The sequence below is a fragment of the Leguminivora glycinivorella genome, chromosome 6 (genome assembly GCF_023078275.1).
Source record: "Leguminivora glycinivorella isolate SPB_JAAS2020 chromosome 6, LegGlyc_1.1, whole genome shotgun sequence".
Taxonomy (NCBI): domain Eukaryota; kingdom Metazoa; phylum Arthropoda; class Insecta; order Lepidoptera; family Tortricidae; genus Leguminivora; species Leguminivora glycinivorella.
Genome location: NC_062976.1, coordinates 24,116,745 through 24,139,840, shown reverse-complemented (window position 1 = coordinate 24,139,840; position 23,096 = coordinate 24,116,745). Strand labels below are relative to the sequence as shown.

At 39.4% G+C, this 23,096-nt stretch overlaps 1 protein-coding gene across 3 annotated transcripts in view; it reads right to left on the bottom strand.

Annotated features, from left to right (window-relative positions):
* Positions 1-914: 914 nt before the first annotated feature.
* Positions 915-23,096, bottom strand: part of LOC125227585 (leucine-rich repeat neuronal protein 1-like) — a 476,226-nt gene continuing 454,044 nt past the window's right edge. For 2 of the 3 annotated variants that reach the window (XM_048131925.1, XM_048131926.1), the window contains exons 5-6: positions 22,558-22,617; positions 3,809-5,496 (exon numbers count right to left, since the gene is read on the bottom strand). In XM_048131925.1, coding sequence (XP_047987882.1) covers positions 3,961-5,496; positions 22,558-22,617 — 1,596 coding nt within the window. In that variant the 3' untranslated portion in view covers positions 3,809-3,960. Of the gene's footprint in view, positions 5,497-22,557; positions 22,618-23,096 lie in introns of all 3 variants that reach the window. The other variant, XM_048131927.1, reaches the window with a different exon arrangement.

Sequence of the window (23,096 nt, the reverse complement as noted above, 5' to 3'; positions counted from 1 at the left end):
CGGTTTCGCTGTTAATCGCCGAGCATTTTCCTTCTATCTTGATTTAGTTCTGTGTTCGTATACTTCGATTGGATTTAGGAGGCTTGTGTTTTTTCAAAGCAATAATGAACATTATGGCACCGCTAATAACAGTATATTAAAATAGGTACAGGCTCGTGGTCGTGACACTTGCACCTTAATCTGATAGGGCCGATGTTAGGTACCTACCTATTTACCTTACTGCAATAGTACATTACGATACAAGTGCGTAAAAAAGGAAGTTCGAAATGAGTGGCGATAAATTAAAACACGACCGAAGGGAGTGTTTTAAATCGACACGAGTTACGAATTTCCTTTTCGCACGTGTATCGTACGACGTTTTTCAGTACAGATGAGCCTCCGAAGTTTCGACCTGGCATATACTGAACCACTTCTCGCTGAAAAACGTCGTACGATACACGTGCAAAAAGGAAATTCGTAACTCGTGTCGATTTAAAACACTCCCTTCGGTCGTGTTTTAATTTATCGCCACTCGTTTCGAACTTCCTTTTTTATGCACTTGTATCGTAATGTACTATTTTATTTATATCTAGCAAGGAACAAAAACATCAGATTTTTTATTTCTCGAATTGGTTCTCAACCTATGAATATCGTAAACCGGGGCAAATAGGAATGATGGGGTGAAATTAAAATTCTCTAATTGTATCAGACAAAATCATACCTAAGGTAGTGTATTATAAGTATAGCGTGTATTTACTATATATTTGTGTAGCAACACTGTTTCTCCCTATAAGTATGTAGTACATAAGTAGGTATCTTTTTAACTTTTGAGTTTTTACACAAAATGTATGAAAATGCATCTTTATTATTTAAATCTGACGAGTGAAAATACCTATAAAAAGTGAGAGGGCGGCATAACAAAGAAAACACAATGATAAATTTGAGGTATGTTATATTTATCGAGTTTGTATGTAGGTAATAACTACAATAAAATACAGAAAATGACCGATGATTCTATTACGTCGTGTAGATAATGTTATGTACACTAATCACAATTTTTCATATGTATTCATTTACTTGTATACATCTTTAGGCATCCACGAGGCACGAACGCATGCCCACTAATCTTAGTCTTTATATTCTCGATATTTACAAGAAGTATGAATAAGAACATACGCAACCATAAGATCAAGTTTCGACGTTAAGTTAGAGAAAAGTTTTTAAAGTTAAGTACATACATTTTTGGAGTAGAAAAAGTTCAAATGATCAGTAGAACTTAAGCAAACAGAAAATGTATTGAAAATACTGATCTGATTCTGATTAAAAGTAGTGATATTTTTGCTTAATACAGGCTAAGCTAACTCTGTACCGCGTTTGATAGCAGCATACTGTGTATGGATTGTTCTTTCCAATATCATAATAACATATATGTAGTTGATTTTACTGTCTAATTTCCTTTTATAAGTTTCAAATTTTCATGTTTGCTAAAGTTCTGACTTCTGAGAACTGACGTTTGTCAATTCATTAATTTAAGGAAGTCACTCTTATTTCGTTCCGCATTCGGAATTCAACGAATTTTAAGTCTAAACAGACAGCAACTCTGAATTTCGAAATTCGAACAGCAAAAATTCGTTCGATATTTGAATTTCTTAGTAGACCCTGTGTTACATTGAAAATATGCATGAAATAAACTCGGTTTCCAAAAATTGTACCTACGTTCAAACAAGTCAATTAATTTCTTGTGTTGTCTTCCGATATATCAACATGGCAGGGCATCTAGCGCATAGTATAACATAATATTTCTAGTGCTTTAAAAATATCAGACTATGGTTAGGCTAGTATTAATAAATATAAAACTTTTTTTCACAGACACAACTTTTATGAATTAAATAATGATAGGCAAAGGCTGTCAGCAAAACCATTATGGTAATCCCTGTGTCAACATTTAGTGCTGTTTCCATCGTAAGCTGACACCTGACACACAAATTGCAAAAATCGCTAGTTTCTGTTAATAATATTGTATATCCCCACAGTTTGCTTTTAGACGAAAAGATACGAAATGGGGAATATTTACAAGTTGTCAATTTATTGATACTAGCCTTTATAAGTTTGTGAAATATATCTATAACAGTTTTAATATTATGTATTGCTTTCAGTAGCACACTTATTGTAGCTGATTTAAATATCAACATCTCTTATAGATTACATATTTTATTATAACATAATTAATTACTGTAATGGCAATGACTAAAAATGATGCAAAACTTAAATAGTAACAAATAATCGTTGTGTCATGAAAATATGTACAGGAAAATCGGGTGACATAGATGACATTCGATATTTTGTGGCATTTATTTTGTACTTTGTTTCGACATTCTTGGTAATTTGTGCTATTTAGGTACTTCATGTGGGCAATTATAGTCCCGTCGTTCCCAAGTCACCCCATTTTACAACTCATATATTTTCACTGAAACTTAAGTAGGTCATTTCATGCGTTTGTGAGATTTGAGCGAAAGGTGAGACATACAGATAAGAAGTGGGTGCTGCCGTACCTACACAATATGAAATACGGTGTATTAACAATAGTGAGGAGGAAATACGATACCAGTCCATAGCAAACAAACTAGTCATACTAATGTAAACACGATCAGGGCGAATGCAACTAGGCGATCATTACGTCTATTTCAGTTCTAACCACTTGAATTACAAGAGATCTTGTTGCCAAAAAATAAGAAATAGACACAATAACTCCATAGTTGATTTTATCCCCGTCGACCTTATGTGAAATACAGAAATAATTTTATGAAAATTTAAGAAGAATAAGATCGTATTAAATTTTATAAATATCTCAATATAGTATAAATATATTTACATTTATTAATCCTATAATAGGTTACCTATCATTCATATTGGTGTCTTATTTAACGCACACTTAATTTATTCGTTATAAATAAAAAATTACACATTAAAAAGACTTTCTCATGGAATGGTTTTTGTACAAAACAAATACAAAGTACTCTACCTACGGGTAGGATACTTTTGAATCACATAGATGATGATGTACTTATTCACCCCGTCTTTTCACTTTTAGGTTTTATTTGCTCGAGTTGAAACGCAGATGCTGGAATGAGAAAACAATATTCATCTCTCACTCAGAGACCACGTTCCATTTTTTGCGGGTTGGCCCGCATTATGCAAAACGTAAAAGTGCAAAGGCGGCCTTACGTGGCAGCGGCGCTTGCCGCATGCGACTAGTCTGTACAGACGGGCGTTCTCATGAAAGTTTCACTTCCAACCGCCCCTCCGACCCATCGAAAAATAGATCCGTCACTACTTAAAGATAAAATTTACAAATAATGTACTCTCTTAAACCGAATACGATACATAGTCCTCACTGGTCGCACGTACACCGATCCCGAAGTTCTACACGTCACTAACCGCTACACTAAGTCCGTCGCGAGTCCTCCGTAGAAAAACTTAATGGAATGAAGATTTATTGCTAGAATTACAAGATCACAAACGATTGAAAGTTCACGCCCCCCCAGCCCGGGCTCAACAGTTGAAGGTGTTGGAGTGCGCGCACGAGCGGTAGTCGCGCTCGGCCTCCGCGATCACCGAGTACTCGGGCTCGCTGTAGTCGTCGTAGTCGCGCGGCCGCGGGAACCCGATGACGGTCTCCGAGTTGCGCATGTACCCGTTCTCCTGCTTGCGCGAGTAGCGGTCCGCGCGCGGGAAGTTCTCGTGGCACACGAAGCCGTTGCGGTTGTTCTTCTTGTCGGGCAACGAGCGCAGCGAGCCGTTGTTGAGCAGCGCCGGCGCGCCGTTGTTGAGCGTGAGCGGCGCGGGAAGCGCGCGCTCGCCGCCGATGTACGTGAAGCCGTTGGCGGGGAGCGTGCCGCCGCCGCCGCCTCCCCGCGCGCGCCGCGCCGAGCCCGCAGGGCCCGACATGAAGAACACGCTGGGGGAGGCGTAAAGCTCTAGCTACAGCTCCGTCACCGGGATCGGCCGCAGGCCGGCCGCGTGCGGCGCGGGGTACTGCGCGGGGTGGATGCCGCGCACGATGCAGTCCTCCTCGGTGGAGATGGGCTTGTGGTACTCCAAGTCCTTGCGCATGGCGCGCTTGTTCCACTTGTAGTCCTTGAGCTTCTCGTGCATGCTCTTGCGGTAGCGATATAGCACCAGGACGAGCGACGCCAGGAAAGCCACGCAGGCGACCACTACGACGCATATGATGGTCTGCTGCCGCGTGTCGTGAACGGCGCAGCCCAGACCGTCGGCGGTGATAGTGCGCAAGTACTTGTCCTTCAGGTGCAGTGGCTCCGCGCATTGGATTTGAGTAAAGTTGCTCTTCTCGTTCAATAATTCGTGCAGCCAAAGAAGTTGGCAGTCGCAGACGATAGGGTTGTCGGTGATATCCAGCTGTCTCAGTTCTTTTCCGACGAACACAGTTTCACTGATCGAGGCGATGGCGTTGTCTCTAAGAGTAACATGTTTCAGCTTAGGCAAGCCGAGTAGAGTACCTTCCTCTATCACTGATAATTTCTTATTATTAGCCAGTACGACAGTCTCTAAGTTTATGTTGTCCTCAAAAGCTCCTTTCTCGACTCTCTCTAACTGGGCGGCACCAGTAATGTCTAAGAGTTTCAGATTTTTCAAGCCTTTGAAGGAGTGGCTTTCTAACGCCATGAAATCATTCTGGCCTATGTACAGCTCCTCCAATCTCGTAAGTCCACCTATTTGCTGCGTGGGTACTACGCTCAATCTATTCCCGAAGAGATTTAAACTTCTAAGACCTGGAAGGCCTCTGAATGCATTCTCGCTAATGTTAAAAAGTCCGGCTCCATTCAAGTCAAGCACAGCCAGGCGGTTCAGGCCTGCGAAGGTATCATCAGGCAGGTACGAGAATGCGTTGAGACCCACGTGAAGTTCGGCCAGGCTTCCCAATAGACTAAAGGACATCGTGGGCACGGAGCTCAACTGATTATCATCCAAGTACAGGATCCTCAGAGCAGTGAGACCGGCGAATGCTTTCGGTTCGATTCTCGATATCCGATTCTGACCAAGGTTCAGTTCCTCTAATCTTGGCAAAGTAGAGAACACCCCGTTCGTCAGCTCCTCTAGGAAATTTCGTTTTAAGTTGAGGACCGTCAGGGCATTCAAGCCTTGGAATGTCGTGTTAGTCACTGACGATATCTTGTTATGATTTAAATGGAGCTCTTGTAGTTTCCGTTGGTAAGCAAAGCTTTTAGTGGGGATGTTAACAAGGTGGTTCTGGGAGAGGTCGAGGTGTTGCAGCTCCGCGTAGAACTGCATGGAGCTGTCTATAGTTTTGATCTTGTTGTTGCGGATGATGAGGCGCTGGATGGAGGGGTTGAGCGCGATGGGCAGCACGTCGAGGCGGCTCTCCTCGCACACCACCACCAGCGTCTCGTCGTTGCAGCTGCAGCCGCTCGGGCAGTTCGCCAGCGCCGCCGCGCCGCTGCGCCACGCCAGCAGCTCCAACGATATAAGCACCACCTGGAAACAATACAAAATCCAAAGTTAAAACAAGTTTTATGATCGCTACGAAAATATTCAAATTAAGACGAAACACGAAGCACGTTTTATCGACCGTCCAAATGGGATGCTTTCATCAGTATAACCTTTGATATAGCCGAAATTACCCGGGCCCGTTCGTGAATTAAATGTTTTGTTTAATAATGATAAAGTAAAACATAAAATTGATTGCCTCGCCCGTGATAAATTAAACTGAATCAGTGTAAGGGGAGCGAGTTCCAGTAGCTTCGCAAAAAGGGAAATAAAATGATATTGAAATGGGAATTTTGCACAGTTTTAATTTATTAAAATGCGCCGGCGAGGCGCTCGGGGCAGCGTCTTTGCTTCAAAGACTAGCACTTTTATTACTTTTCCTCTTTTCAACAATTAGCAGCGAGATCCTGAGTGGAGCGGATCCGCTTCTAGAATTACAACGTAGACTTTAAATTCTGTTACGCCTTGATTGCTGACTGACGCTGCACCGAATCTCTCAAAAGAGCGGATAAGTAAATAAGTTTATTAGCTCTCAGAGCGGACTCGCGACTCCGCCTGGATGACAATTGGATTGGGTATTCGAGATAGTCCCAAGTTGTTCGCTGCTTGCAACCAACTAACTCAATTATTGGAACAAAATATCTCGTCTTATTACGTACTCGTCTTGGGGAGTTGGGGGTGTTTTGTTGAACGGCGAGCTTTGCCAGTCTATTATCCTTCAGAGAAACTAACGAATATCTTCCAAACTATCGTGGAACCGGTTTATTTAAGTGTTCGTAGGTAGTTATGATACATATTCTCAATGTAACGTAATTATTCATTGGCCAGTAGCCACTATGTGTTTTTCTTTATTAAGGAAAACAAACAGCATTATATAGTACATCTGTAAATCGTACATTTAGGTGGATCATAAGCCAATGAAGTTTAGTAGGAAGTGTTGTGACAACTTCTCGATTTATTTAAAAATATTTTAAGCGGGTTACTCACGTATTAAGTCGATATAGCGTTCGACATGTTTCGGCTCAATTTCGAGAGCCTTTCTCAAGAGTAGCGACACCCCGCCTTTACATGTCGAGAGCGCGACGCATACTGCGGGCGCTTGCTCGGTGCGCGCGGCTGCTGAGGACAGGCGCAGGGGGGGTCGGCGGCGCGGGCGACGTCACCGTGGCGAGATCGGAGCTACCCACTATGTTACTTTTGTCAAAAGCAGGATTGCACACAACACTTATTACGTCACTTGTTAAGGGTGCGTTTACACTGGGGACCGACGTAGTGCCTAGAACTGTTTTCCAACTCGGTGGCACCGACCAACCACTGTCACGATTGAAATTAGGATGACGACTAATTTCTATAGCTTCCCGTATTTTCCGCTGAACGAAGAACTTTTCTCGCGCCAGTACGGTTACCCTATCAAATCTTACATAGTGCGTCGTGTCCGAATCCAATACGTGTTCTGTCACCGCAGAGCTGTGGGTGTCCCGGCCCTTCATACTACGTATGTGTTCAGAAAGCCTTGTCGAGATGTTCCGGCCGGTCTCTCCAATGTATGACTTCCCTACACAATGTATGACTTATGGTGAGCTTTGACGTAACATCATTGTTCACGAACGTACCAGTGGATGAGACTATTAAGATAATATCAGACCTTTTGGCTGCTACTGATTTACCTACTGTGTACTTGAACGCTATTGAGTTGTGTCTGAAATCTGGATATCTGATGTGGCATGGTGACTATTATCTTCAGGTTGATGGAGTGGCCATGGGTTCGCCGATAGCTCCCGTTGCTGCCAACATTTTTATGGAATGGCTAGAGGAAAAGTTATTAAATAGCTCGCCAATAGTACCAAAATGTTGGTGGCGGTATGTAGATGACGTGTTTGCGATTGTCTCAAGGGATTGCCTACATGAGTTCACAGCATACATCAACACCTTGCACGCTAAAGTCGAGTTCACGGTGGAGAGGGAGTTAGATGGGAAGTTGCCCTTTCTGGATGTATTGGTCATGCGAGATCCCAGGGGACGGTTACATACTACAGTGTATCGAAAACCAACTCACACTGACAGATACCTAAGGGCAGATTCACACCACCACCCGTCTCACTTGTCGTCTGTACCGAGAACATTGATCAACCGCGCCTTGAGTTTGTGTGATCCTCAGCACGTAAACCGGGAATTGAGTCATGTTAGGGGTGTTTTGGAAAGTAACGGTTACAACTGGAGGCATAGTAATCGAATTGCGAATGCATCCGCGCGACCACGACCACCGGCGGTGGAAAGGCTGCCCTTATACTTGCCGTACATCAAGGGAGTGACGGATAAGATCGGACACTTGTTACGCCGAAGATATAGCATCAAGACGATTTTCCGTCCTCACACGCAGCTCAGGAAATGGATGCGTTCGCCAAAAGACAAGGAGCCCTTAAATGTTCCCGGGGTGTACAGGATCCCGTGTTCCTGTGGGAAGTCATACATTGGAGAGACCGGCCGGAACATCTCGACAAGGCTTTCTGAACACATACGTAGTATGAAGGGCCGGGACACCCACAGCTCTGCGGTGACAGAACACGTATTGGATTCGGACACGACGCACTATGTAAGATTTGATAGGGTAACCGTACTGGCGCGAGAAAAGTTCTTCGTTCAGCGGAAAATACGGGAAGCTATAGAAATTAGTCGTCATCCTAATTTCAATCGTGACAGTGGTTGGTCGGTGCCACCGAGTTGGAAAACAGTTCTAGGCACTACGTCGGTCCCCAGTGTAAACGCACCCTTAACAAGTGACGTAATAAGTGTTGTGTGCAATCCTGCTTTTGACAAAAGTAACATAGTGGGTAGCTCCGATCTCGCCACGGTGACGTCGCCCGCGCCGCCGACCCCCCCTGCGCCTGTCCTCAGCAGCCGCGCGCACCGAGCAAGCGCCCGCAGTATGCGTCGCGCTCTCGACATGTAAAGGCGGGGTGTCGCTACTCTTGAGAAAGGCTCTCGAAATTGAGCCGAAACATGTCGAACGCTATATCGACTTAATACGTGAGTAACCCGCTTAAAATATTTTTAAATATGTATGAGTCTCACGGGAGTTTTATAGTTAAAACTTCTCGATTGTAACTATTAACGACAGATATATTTAAAAACTAGTAGGTATATTTCATTATGGTTTATTGGACAAACTTCAATTTCAACCGACTCGTTGCGTTTTATTACGCGAAATAAAAAACGACACGCGTATTACGTTATCCGCCGGTTTGATTGATTTAAAACCATCCGGGCGATTAATTTCTATTTTCAATTTCAAAATTCGAATCCGCGAACGCGTAAATTCGAAATACTCACGATTGTGCAACGTTTTGCATTCCATTTCCGCGTATCTGTATTCTGTTGTCCCATTTAACGAGTGGGTGCGCCGGCCGGTGCAAATCAGACTTAAAATACGATATGCAGGGTTATTCGCAAACAGTGAGGTGCGTTGTTCGTTTTGGACCGGGCCCGGCGAAATTTCCGCTGAAATCCAATAACCGGGCGGTCCGAACGCGAGTGATTTGGCTCAACAGCGTCGTTGAACAAGTTTTAGGCTGAGTAAGCTCGATGAAAACACTTGTGGACGCTATGATATTTATGCTGCATATTCTATATAGTGTATGGTGGTTTAAACGTACCTATAACACGTTAACAAGCTGACACTTGTTTACACACCATTTTCAGCTGTTACGCATAAAACTTTATTCTTTATTTATTCCTTAAATTAACATTAATAGCCTAGCTAAACATGTCAATCGTACAGGAGGGTATAAACATGAAACTGACCTACTTTTATTTTAAAGAATAGCAGAATCTTGGAACAGCAGTTTGCACCGACATAAACAGAACTTCATAGAAATTACTTCGCAACATTATGATTTATGAGCGATATCATCATTATGATACCGCCGTACAAACTTTGTCTTTAGTTGTCAAAATTATCTTGGTCAGTACTTACAAGTATTAAATTATAGAATTCTATCACATTCCGTGAGTCAATATCCAATTTCAAGTTTCCTCGGAACTTGCCTGCTGCATGGTTCGTATTTAATTGAGACTGTACGTCGCCCATATCCCTCAAATGAATTTATAACAATATCTACGTGCGGTATCAATTTCCATTTGAACTGGGCCTCCAGGCTAGGTGCCGGGGATAGTTTAATTGAAACAAATTATTGGATAGTTTTTTGAGAATTGAATTATTTTGACTTTTCTATGTAGGAAAGATATAGGGACAACCTTACATCATTTGTTTTGTCTCCACAGTATCTTTTGCTGAGGTGTGCCAATAAAGAATATTCTATCTATCTACATATTTCACGAGTGCTTTGTATCTTCAGCGATCTGAGCAGGAAAGGACCAGATATAGTCTTCTGACTAAGTATCGCACACACTCAGATTCTGCTGATAATCACTGGCCATTTGACGAGAAAGTGCAGCTATGTGTTGGGTGAACTGAATTTACGCACTAGAACGATATCTTTCCGTCATTCTTCGGATCTAGTGCGTAAATTGCCATAGAATTAGTTCTACGGCTACTACGGACTATATTTTCACGGGTTCGGATTGGATTCGGATCGGACGTAACGACGGGAAGTCAAATTGCAGAAAAACATCGGACTCGAGGTAGAGGCACTGCTCGGCTTGGAGAAACACTGGTGAAAACTGTTCACAAGATATCAAGTCTAAGGGATGACCCGATAGAGTCCAAAGACGGGGAGGAGGGTTTGGCCTCTGATTCCCTCCCACTTAATGACGTCTCTGACTGTCCGCACTCGTCACATATAGAAAGTCTAAGGAGGGATGACTCTATGGAGTCCTAAGTGGGCTAGGGGGTTTACTAGTAAACCTCTGATCCCCTCCAACTTATTAGGGATGTATCCCTGGCTGTCCACACTAGCTACCTACAAGGAAACTACAAAGAAGATATTTCTACACGTCGTCTTAGTAAAAATCGGTTGCTACATTATACTTTATATATTTTTATTTTTACCTATTTCATTCTAAATCCCGGTGCCATAAAGCCTGCATGAGTCGTAAAACAATAAAGCCGCACAAGGAGCATAAGCACTCAATTTATTTCAGCCGTTAGACGTATATTCGTGTCCTTTATTTAAACCGGAACCAGCTAAGCACGCATTTTTGCTGCGGTAGGGTCACCACGCGTAGAAATGGAACACATTTTTTTTTATCATAGCAACACTTACTGTTCTCAACAGGGAGAGTAGAGGTAACCTCTAATCTCCATAGTTCTCAACTTCACATACAAAAGTGACTTAATGCAAAACGGTTTATGTAGACGCGCGGGGGCGCCGCTATTAATTTCCAATCTATTTTGCCAGGCTGTTGTCTGTCGCTCGCATTTTAATAGTAATGAATGCATTTTAAAAGAAAATTAGAACGAAACTATACGGAGTAAATATATATAATATATTCGCATTTTCGAGCTGTCCTTCAAAGAAAACACACAACACATTGTAAGGTAAGGCGTCGGAAAATCTATGTTAACTAACCCGTGCATAGGATTGGGATATCACTCCGATCACTCTTATAAAAACGACAGATACCTATCCAAATGACAAACTCAATAACAAAATAAAGGATCGTATTTCAACTTTTGGGTTGAGGTGAAATGAACGGAAAATTTTCCGGTTCCGAATTTCCACGAAAAATTGGAATAATGGGACTTTTTTCAAATAACACGGGATTGTGTCCACGCTTTTCAGTTCCGACATGGCAACCCTAGCCGACCGCAATTACGGTATTTGCATATCTCACGCCCTCTACTCTTTACGGCATTTTTGTATGCCTACCCGAAGATAATTTACGCTTTTGTGTACACCCTGTATAATACACTCGTGGAAAACAAGAAAGGGTAAAAACCATTTTGAATATGTATGAGAACTCCAATTTAGCTCGGTTTTATTTGAATTAAAGAAAATACACTAGTTCGTTCCTGTCAATTAAAATTGACTACGGAAATGTGCTGTTTCCGCCATGTTTTCTTTTATTGGCGCCAAGACATTTATATTTCGTTGGAGCTCGCGAAAATGTTGCCAGTAATAAAAGGAGGTAAAAATTGTAACATCGTTCCACAAACTGGGACAATAGTTATCGTTTCCTATACGTTACTGTCGTACAAACGGTTGAGATAGTTCGCGGGTGACGGACTTAGCATTATTACTACCATTTAGACGCCCGCATGCTGTAAAAACTAGCAAGGAATTCTCGATGTTGCCAGCTTGAAATGTAATTTATTTTACCAGATCCACCACCGAGCGCCATATCGTGTCAAGCTTAAATAATCTAAGAGGAGTCCTGGCACGTCATTCTCAAGGAAACCTGGACTTTCTGGAATTCTAGGGTTTAAATAAAGTATTTTCTTGGAAAATGTATTTTGGAGAACTTTGCAGGTAGTTTGTTTTGGTACAGCCGGACTAAGCTGGCATGGCAATATCATTATTTATGTTTTTATATGAACCTTGTGGCCGCTCACTTTGTTATTTTCGAGTTGGAAGAACGTTAACTTATGACCTGTCTGACAGGTCTGACAGTCTGACAGGCTCCCAAGCACGCGAAGGCCGCAGGCCGAGCTGCGGGCAGAGAGTGCTTCCAATCCAAGCACACAAAGGCTAAAGCAAAAAAGCAAACAAGTAAAGCAAAAAAACAAACAAGCTAAGCAAAGAAACAAAAAAGCAAAAAAGCAAAGCAAAAAAACAAACAAGCAAAGCAAAAAAAAAAACAAAAAAGCAACAAGAAAGACCGCGGGGCCCTCGGGCCCCGCGCACCTTTAAAAAACTAGTCTAACCGATAAAGCGGCATTTTTAAATGCACCTGCTTAGCCAGCAAATTTAAAATCTATGCACCTAGCATGCAAATTGGTCGCAACGTCTGTACAAGCCTTTAGACGAAGTTGCCTTAATTCTGGCAACATTGTGCGTAGAACGTTTCGTTTCGAGTAATAGAGTAGGTGAAAATCGCTTAAGTGCTCAGTCGACGGCAACAAATGTGTTACAGTGTAGCTTGTTAATTAAGATCGGCTTGGAGCTTCTGGCTTTTAGGTGCTCTCAGAAATACCGATCTTCATTACTTAAGCGTTACTTACGGGTTATTTCAGATTCTACGGAAGAAATGTTTTATGGACGAATGACAATTCTCACCTGCACGTGCCAACATTTTCTAATAACGGAAATAGCTTGCGAAAGTGAAGTTTCCATCGATCTAAACTACCTAGATGCACCATCACGGCTTAGAATGTGTCCGCAGCAAATTGTGCTTGAAAATGTTCTAAGCACAATTGGGCGGTCAGTAGCGCTTCATCCGCCGTGTCGGCAACATGCCTAAGTGCTCCGTAAAAAAGTGCAAAAATAACACCTTATATACGTTGAAAAAGGATGACGTATCGTATTTCCGGTAAGTAATTGTTAATAATTTTATAATGTTATGCATTTGTGGTCAAAATGGCTTCCTAACTTACAAAAAACATTTATTTTCTAGAATAATTAAAGTAAATTCCTTGATTTGGTCTTACGCAGTTTGTCTCTTTCTCTCGCGCTATACTAGTAATGAGCGGACGGCGACAAAAGATGGATGAAGTGGAACATAGTTAAAAATGGAATGATGGAGTCGCTAATTTATATTTTTTGTAAAAGAAGCCTATTTCATATTAATAATGTATGTATTTATTTATTATTATGGACCAATAAGTCTGAAATAAATGATTTCAATTCAATAATATTAATACATATCTTATAAATTACTTTAATTATAAAAAGAAACAACCCGGGAATAGCAAATTCGTTTTTAAGTAATAAAAAAGCTTTTTATTCCAGATTCCCAAAACAAGACGTTGAAAGGGAAAAATGGCGCAAGATTATAGCTGAGGAGCGGAGAGAAGATTTACCCAAACAAAGCTTTGAAAGAAATTATACGTAGAATAATAAATTAATGTCATCGTTCAATTCTTCTTTGTTTTAATAGCTACTTAATTCATATTCTCCAAGTGCACCCTCACACACACCACATACAATCCCTCAACTGTTTACCTTCACATAATCGCTACACATACACTCACTACACGCACACACACACACACACACACACACACACACACACATATGTTATATATATATACCTCATATATATATATATATATATATACCTCAGTTGACTCTATTTAATAATGCAAACATTGCAAAACGTGGAGATATTAATCAGTTCAGTTGCAATTGTCCCCCAGTCCAAATTGTCCCGCCGTACCTTATATATTTTTTTGTTTGAGATAATATCAATAAAAATATCGTACAGTAAAAACTCATTTTTTTTCGCTTAAAATACGCAACATCTCGAAAAATGTTATACCAAACGTTTTGTTCCTTAAGAAATTTTCTATCTAATAGGATTTTTTAAAACAGTTTTTCGCAAAAATACCGCAAATTTCCTCATTCTCGCCTTTCATCTCATAGCGCGACTCCCATGATGCCTCTGTCCATCCTCGTTCCCAATGTAAAAATGGCGTTTAGATTGTTGTAGCGCAAACGAAATTAAACTTAAGTTGGTTGCAATAAGACGTAGATTTTTTTAAAAATATGCACACCTGCGATCTGCGGTAATAAAATTTTATGGCTTTCGCGATGATCACATTCATTAATGTCATAACCGCCAATTGCTTGCATTTGAAATTGAACTTTAAGTACTAAGAAATAACGTTGTTTTTGTAAAAAAATGAAAGTAGTTTTTACTACATTGCGAAGTTTTCGTTTGTCAACTGGACGCACACATTTGCAACTAAGCGATCGGACACTTTTGAGTGCCGAATTTGTAGGTGATAGTGTATCTAGAGAAGTTTAAATCGATGGAAGTTTCGAATTGAAGTTTTATTCGGGACATGAATCAATTATTTGAAGAAGGAAAATGAAGACTTCGGAATATATTTACTTATCCAGGGAAATATCTGTTATTAAGGCGTTTTTTTAGACAAAAAGGTATGATTTCTACGTGTCCCTTTTAAAAAGCGGGCAAGAACGGTATTGTGTTGCCTAGGCCCGCACGAAGATGACAAAAGCGGAAAAGTCTGTTAAACACGGCGAAGAGTTTAACATGCGCAGTATCTTTTTAATAGTCTGTGCTTTTAACGTATCGTGTGTACCAACCATTACAAAGACAGTTACCAACCTCTAGCGATAAACCATAACCCCAGGCTTACCAACATTGTATCACAAAATTCACAAAGTATGAATAGGCAGCCATGCTTGCTTTATTGCCCCGCTAATGCATCCGCTCGTAAACTAACTTCTTTTTACATTGTTAGCACAATTTTTACACACTTAAGCATTGGATCTTTACAAAAGCGGACACGTTTTATAGGTACTTGAGTACCTAACGAGTAAAATTGTTTTCAATCAAACTTACGTTGTACACGTTAAATCTATTTTACTCCCCCGGGAGTTATATATATGTGATGTCGGCGTCTTTGGTACATACTTGAACTAACAAAAGTACCTAGTGAAAACAAACGTGGTAACATTTGTATAACGGATGCGGGCTCTCAATTAATCAAAGACGATTATTCAATCGCGAATTATTAATGGCGGGTCACGCTAAGTGGGGAAAAGTAAACTGAACAAACATGCCTAATGCCAGCATAGCCACGGGCAAAGACACGTATGTAATAAAAACTGTTGTAAAAAGTACACTTTGCATAAAAATTGCCAATTCATTTTAAGATTCGTATATATAAATTAAAGGAAAAATTATATAAAAGTATTAACAAAAAAATTCATAGTTACAGGCCTGGCAAAAAAGAGTACAAATTAATAGCGTCTATGTAAATCGTTTTGTATTTGGCCATTATTGAGCCATTTTTGCTCAGAAGAATAACACTTTTGTATGAAAACAGTAAGTGTCGAGGTAAATTAGTAACGTTTACAAAATTATTTATATGACAATTTCCATACATTTCTGCTGCGTGACGTTGATGAGATTCTTAACTGTGTGATACAACTGGCCCTTAGTCAACATAAAGACTAAAACATCTAATTAATAGTACTATTTCTGTTTATTATTAACTAGTCTCCGAGTCCGCTTAACTCTCACCTTGTTAAAGGGCCCGGATTGCCGGAACCCTCCAGCCCTATTCAAATTAGCACGCAAATTCGACGGGTTTGTTGATTAAAAATGCGTCCAACGAAGACAGCCACTTTACCCACCGACGGCTGGATTACAAATGTCCCCGGAATTGGGTCGAGCTTCGGAATATCATTGTAATTTCATTAAAACTATGTTTAGGGACGGATAACGGATTTAAATTAGGAAGTATCATCGCAGGCAGTGTCCTTTAATGTAAATTCTGCTCGGCATTCAACTTTTGCGTTGTAGAATGTCCGCTTTGAATATAAAGCTGCGTTACACGAGACGCGATGTAACCTAGTGAAAGAGACTGGCCAGTTGCGCTTTTTTCTTTTTAATTTTATCAATAGCGCGTTAACCTGTTGCCAACGTAACGCGAATAAAACACGCGCCATCGAGTCAACTGAATATTCGCGTTTCGCTTGATTTGTCGTTAACAGAGGACAAAATGAGTAGGCAGCGAGCATAATGATTATGCAGATTTCTGTATCTGGCCGCGTCCGCCGGCGCTGAATGCAGCCGGTGTAATGGGCTGGCTTGGAATTACGGATGGGAGAATTAAAGGCTGACAAATGGGTGGTGATTGGTTATTGATTGAGATTTTTCATAAAAAAAAGAGGTAAGACATATATCAATACTATTCAATACTCATAGAAATGAGTGATTACAGAATATTACATTTGTTTTGATATAGGTATCGACTGACAATACGATTTGACATTTAATTAGCTGTCAAATAAGCAATGTCCTCATACGAACCCTAACCACCAGACATGAGTAATTCTGCTGTCATTTATACAGCGAATAGGTAACTATTATTTAAAATAATGTAAGCGTCGCAGGTACTGTGAAATATATCGTAACTTTTGCAACAAAATGTGAACCAAAATTCAATTACAACAATAAAATTAGATTACGTGATAACAAATACCTGAGTTCATATAAGATTATTTGTATAGGCGTAATACAGATAATACAAAGCTATAAAACCGTATAAAGAACCTCATTGCCGCCCTTTGTCATTCATTAATACAAAATCATGCGGCTCCAGAATACCGGACGAACAAGGTGTGAGGTGTCATATATTTTGCATGTAGTGGGCTTTACTTTATCAGGTGGAAAGTTATCCAGCTTAGGTTCTGAGGTGGGCGACAATGTGGCTTGTAGGAGTAGGATAGCTGTTTGGATTGCCAATACTGTGCATAGTTGACGTAAGTTATTCACACTTACGACCGGTCTGGCTCAGTCGGTAGTGACCCTGCCTGCTGAGCCGCGGTCCTGGGTTCGAATCCCGGTAAGGGCATTTATTTGTGTGATGAGCACAGATATTTGTTCCCGAGTCATGGATGTTTTCTATGTATATAAGTATGTATTTATCTATTTAAGTATGTATATCGTCGCTTAGCACCCATAGTACAAGCTTTGCTTAGTTTGGGGCTAAGTTGATCTGTGTAAGGTGTCCCCCAATATTTATATTTATTTTTTATTGATACTTAGAGCGCGTAGTAATGCCTTTTGACACTTCTCTGTCGAAAAATCTCTTGTAATATTGCTGTAAAACACGGAACATGTGCAGTGCTAAAAACCCCTTTAGTAACAAAATTACTACTTTTTTGTTTGATATGAAAGTCGCCAACTTATTGATTATGAAATTTATGTATCGGTTTAGTCATTTAGCAGGTTTCCTTCCAGTTAGATAAGCATAACACAGTTTTTAATAATAAAACCGATATTAATTATTGTAAAGGGAAATATAGTTACGAATAGAAACTCTAGGTCCATGGGGTCCAAGCGTCTGGTTGAGGTAACTGGTGACCGAAGAGCTGGCGACTTCCTCGGACAACCTATCAGCATTGCGATACAGCGAGGAAATGTCGCCAGTATCCTTGGTACAATGCCTCAAGGGCCTATTTTAGACATTAGCTAGTTTTTAAGTTTAGTCTTAGTTTCTTATATAATTATGTAAATATGTTCATGTAAATAAAGAGTTATAATAAATGTTACGAATATATTCGAGTAACACAGATTTTAAACCAGAATGAAAAACGTTCAAACATTTACAACAATAAATACCAAATCCCTCCAAGCAAAACTTTCAGCCGGGAATACAAGTTGCGAAGTATCCACAATGATAATCACATTAGTAGTTCCCGTATTATCATAAATGCATATTCATTGAACTTTCCACCCCGCTGTAGAACGTCTAATGGATTTTGTACAGAGCGCTACTTAGTGCTTATGTTGGTCAACTTTACTTTCAACATGTGGCACTAATGTTGGCTGCCCTGTAAATATTTACCACACTACATCTAGGACACAAATATGCGACTCGATTCAAACACAACTTTTAATATCACAGCTATACGATACTGTTTTTTCATTACCTATACATATATGGTGTTCTTTCTCGCAATAGTTCGCAAAGCTTCTAATGGGTTGGCAACGCGCATGTAACACTCCTTGAGTTGCAGGTGTTTATAGGTTACGGCGACCGCTTTACATCAGGCGCACCGTATGTTTGTTTGCCACCGACGTAGTATAAATAAAAGTAATAGAAACATTTCTTGTCAGATCGAAACTTCAAAGTCCCATATCTACTGGAAAACGTCGTACGATACACGTGCGAAGAGGAAAGTAACTTATATCGATTTGTCACACTCCCCTTCGGTCGTGCTTTAATTTGTCGCCACTGAGTTAGTGTTTCCCTTTTCCGCTCAATATAATTATGTATAATGTATTAAGTATACTATTTAAGATTCTAATACGCTTTGCTTTGTCAGTAACAATAAGTAGGTAGATACCTACGCCATCACGTAAAACGGGTACGTATCACAATGTCTAAAATTAAAAAACCTAACGTTAAATGACCTACGTTCAAAATACCTAAAATCAAAATACCTAATGATTTTAAATACCTAAGCAAGTTACACCTACGCACGAATTACCGAAATTTAAAATACCTAATTGGACTAAATACCTAATGTTTGAAATACCAAAAACTATGTCACCTAAATTTTATACACCAACATTTGAAATACCCTATGGTCAAAATACCTAAAATGATTAACCGGTCGAAATACCGAAGTAGTAGGGTAGGTTCCGCGAGCGTAAAAGAGGGTATATTGAAGTATTAATTTTAAGCATAGTATAGTTACGCATAATTTATCTAGGCATATTTTTGTTTGTTCGAATATACATATATGTGGTGCATAAAGGTTTTTCGTCGAATGGTTTTTATGCATAACATTGTTTAGTCGAAATTTATAACGCAGAATTTTTATCATAGCTAATACTACTATATTGATGTTGCAGTTCTAACCTAACCTAACCTAACCTAACCGACTCTCCTGACTGCATTTAGTATGGGTGGTTATTCTGATTTTAAGAAATATGCCAAATAAAATTATGCAAATCAATGTTGTTCACAAAAAAACAATCGGCGTAAAATGTATTATGCGAACTTATTTTCGGACAAAGTAGTATTAGTTTAGATTATGTCAAATAAGTTTTCTGCCAAATTAACATTCGTCGAAAATTCGTCTGTTATGCGAAAATCGTTTCGGACAATTAAAGGTATGCCAAATAGAGGGAACCCGATTGGTTTAAATCCTATACTAGAGTAGGTTTAGGTTAGGTTAGAACTCCGCCCTTACACAACAACGAACGGCTTTTAAAGTAGGTTTAGGTTAGGACTGTGACCACACACAAAAACAAACAGTTTACAGAGTAGTTTTAGGTTAGGTTAGAACTGCGATCACACAGAAAAGAACGGCTTACAGAGTAGGTTTAGGTTAGGTTAGAACTGCGACCCTACACATCAACGCACTACCTTTAAAATAGGTTTAGGTTAGGTTAGTTGTGACCAAAAATAAAAACAAATAATTTACAAATTGTAAAATTTTTGAAAAATTAACAATTGAAATAGGTATACAAAATTGAAATAATAATTATGCGTAATAAATTTTGTTGAATGTAAAACAAAATGAAATGAAAAAACACAAAACAAAATACCACGATATAAAGTACCTATACTCGGAATAAGTTATCTACGAAGTAAAAGTCCACGGTTTAATTTGACTTGTATCATCGATCATTCTACGATATGAACTGTCGATGAAATGAAATTATTTGAAACGTTGTCTTTGAAATAATATTCGATTAATTGTCTGTCGACTATTCAAGGGTAAACCGGTTATTTAAGCCTCATTTATTAGACATTTTTGCTTTTCGGATTTAATCATTAGGTATTTCGATTTTAGGTATTTTGAACGTAGGTTATTTAACGTTAGTTTTTTTAATTTTAGGTATTTTGAACGTAGGTCATTTACATGTTACATATTTGTAATCGTTTAATACCAAATTTCTTTCTATGTTCGTATTAGGTACCTACATACTCGATCGTATTTAGTTAATATGAAATAAATAAGGTACCCGCCATTTATTTATTTCGTTCGTTTGATTTGCCTCTGTGTTTTGCAAATAGCCACAGAATTGCGTTTTTTGCACACAATACCTACAAGAATAATATTTTATTAAAGTGTCTTTTCTTTACGCGTTGGCGTATATACTTGGTACTTAAAGAATTTAACAGTATCAAAAAATATTTCCTGAAGCACATTGTTTGACCACCCTCGGAAAAAGTACTTATTCCATGCCTGTCGGCGTTTACACCGAATAAGGTACCTACATTTGGTGTCACGTTTGCAATTTTTTTAATTGAATTAGGAAGTAAATGGAATTCAGTAATAAATTCATCCAGCCAGCGCTCTGTACAGCGCCGCAGGAATTCAGGGCACAGCCATTAGGTTCCATCATCTGGTTTACGGGGCAGGCTAGTGGGACAACGTTGAGTACAAAGGGATATTGCTAAATATAGCGGGTCTAAATTTAGATACATAAACGCAGCAGCGGCTGGTCCATACAAGCCAATTCCCACCGGTTTGCCTAAAATTGATTACTAGTTAAAGGACCTTAATGTTAAGGTAGGTTTCTTTTTGCATAAACGACTGTTTTGACAAGTAATAAGATATAAAAAAATATAAGTGCATGTCAAAGGGTCAAATCACATACTCTATCAGTATGGAGGAGATTTTAAGTATGAAATCGCTCGCCAGTATATAAATGCGTATGCGTACCAACGCATTAGTTCTAATACCTACCTAGCGACGAAGTGGAAATCGGTGGGTCGAGAGAATTTATATTTTGTAAAGTTTCGTAAACGGATGGATCGACAGATAAACGGGTCCTGTGTAGGTAAATACAGTTTGACCAAAAATTAAGAAGTGGCGACATCGTAATAGTGTCGTCCCGTGGTCTCGCACATATTGCTATATTAAGCCAAATTTATTTTGCACACAATCTTCAAGGTGAAATATTAAACCTATTATCCAGTGTTAGTACTAGATCCGATCTGAGCCTACACCCAATTACTATAAACACCGAAACATAGTACAGAATACCCCACTTTACCAATTACGCGCTTGGCAATAAATCTAGATGAATATATCGATAACAATAATGATTTACGTACAGCGCCGAACGAATTACGCGGACAAACAAACTGGGCAAACCAATGCATTCCTAATTAATTGAATTGGTGTAAAACATGGATTAATGCAATCGTATTTATTGCGTGGAAAAAATAGCACCACAAGATAAAATGAAACAAATCACATATAAACTTAAAACTCTCAGATGTACATACTTTGCCTCTTGCCAGCTAGATTACTGTGCTTCAAAAGTTTTATACACGCATGAAAACAAGACTCTGGTATAGCGACCTTATTGGTAGGAAAAAAAAAGAAAAATTTAAAAAATGGCGGCAAAAAGGGTGCACCTCCCACAGACAATTTAATTTTTTTTTTGCTCACAATGTTGATGTGTCGACACAAACAATTAACTGTACACCACAGCACAATAACATATTAACATTATTAAATTTATATTAAATTTCGAATCTTGCAACTCGTTTTCTCCTAAAATGTTAAAATTAAATTCTCGCACGCCACGCGGTAACCTCCGAAAAAAATGCTTAAGAAAATTCCGTTTACTTTTTCTTTTAACACAGCACAATGTGTTGAAGCTTTACTTTTCACGTACAAGATTATGAACGCGCCGCGCGTTCTTATTTCAAACATGAAATGCACACAACCATACTTGTGCCGGTAAGATTCCCCACTAAGATAAGTTCCCAGTTAATTATAACGTCCCAAATTAATTAGTCTACTGCCTCGCGATTCAAAATGCATCTCTATTGTTATTCTGGCTAGCAATAGTTGCTCCAGTTCAACTATTCTAGTTCTGGAAATTGTATTCCAATGTTAACCAGAGTTCCTAATTTAGGTGTTCCATTCTGCATTAGTACGGCAATCTGATATGTGTCTTGTACGTGTATCGATATTGTGTCTTGAATATTATTGTGTTTATGGATCATTCGTTCTAAATCTGTTTCGATTAAACTATGCTTAATGGGTTAATCTGAGATTATCCATACAACAGAGCAGTTTAGTCAAACTGGTTTGATGTTAGACAGGGATTTATAGGCCCACATACATATAATATAACGAAACAGGAAATCCATAGAACACACCAAAATGATTCAGAGTTTGTTATTCAAAATAGATATCCAATATTGCATTTATAGCAAAACTCGGTCGACTCAGAGAGCTAGTATTTTGAAGTTTGTCGATATACCTCGTAATAGTCGTAATTTCATAATCAGCTGGCGGATAAGATTAACGATAATTTATAAGTGGCATTCTATACCAAAAGGCTCCTAAGACGGATGGATGGGACGAAATTCTGATGAGAATATTCTAATTGCACTTAAGAACCCTTATGCAGCGGAAGCCAACTCGTAATTCATTGCTATTATAAATAAACCTTAACAAACCAGTCAATACTTACAATAAAGGCGTTGGATGTGAGCACGTTGGCGACCCGCCGGCTGACCTGCCACGCTGTCACCTGCAACAAAGACAATCAAGGTCAACACGGCTTGCGAACGGGTAAAGTCCTTGTACCAAGGTTAAGATCAAGGTCAACACACACGCCTGATTCAAGTTTTGTGAATTGTGACGGCTTCGACCTGATTTTGATACGACCGACGATCGTTCACGGCTTAGATGAAGCATAGAGGAATAAGTAGGGGAAGAGTTGTAACACTTGTAACTCCATACATCAGTAAATGCGGGTTATTTGTATAGGCATAGTTAAGTGACATCTAGCGACAATCACGCGTCAATCACGCGTCAACTAGCATAAATTATCAGTACTGCTACTTGTCAATAGATGTCGTGACGAACGAAAAGTCTAATGCTCACCAATTTTTAGCTAATATTACAATAGTATTAATCAGTATTCTGTTTTCAATTCCTTCTGCTTGTAATATAAGTTGTAAAATTTTTGGCAGATGAGACACAGTTGCCACCTAGTATCGAGTAGTG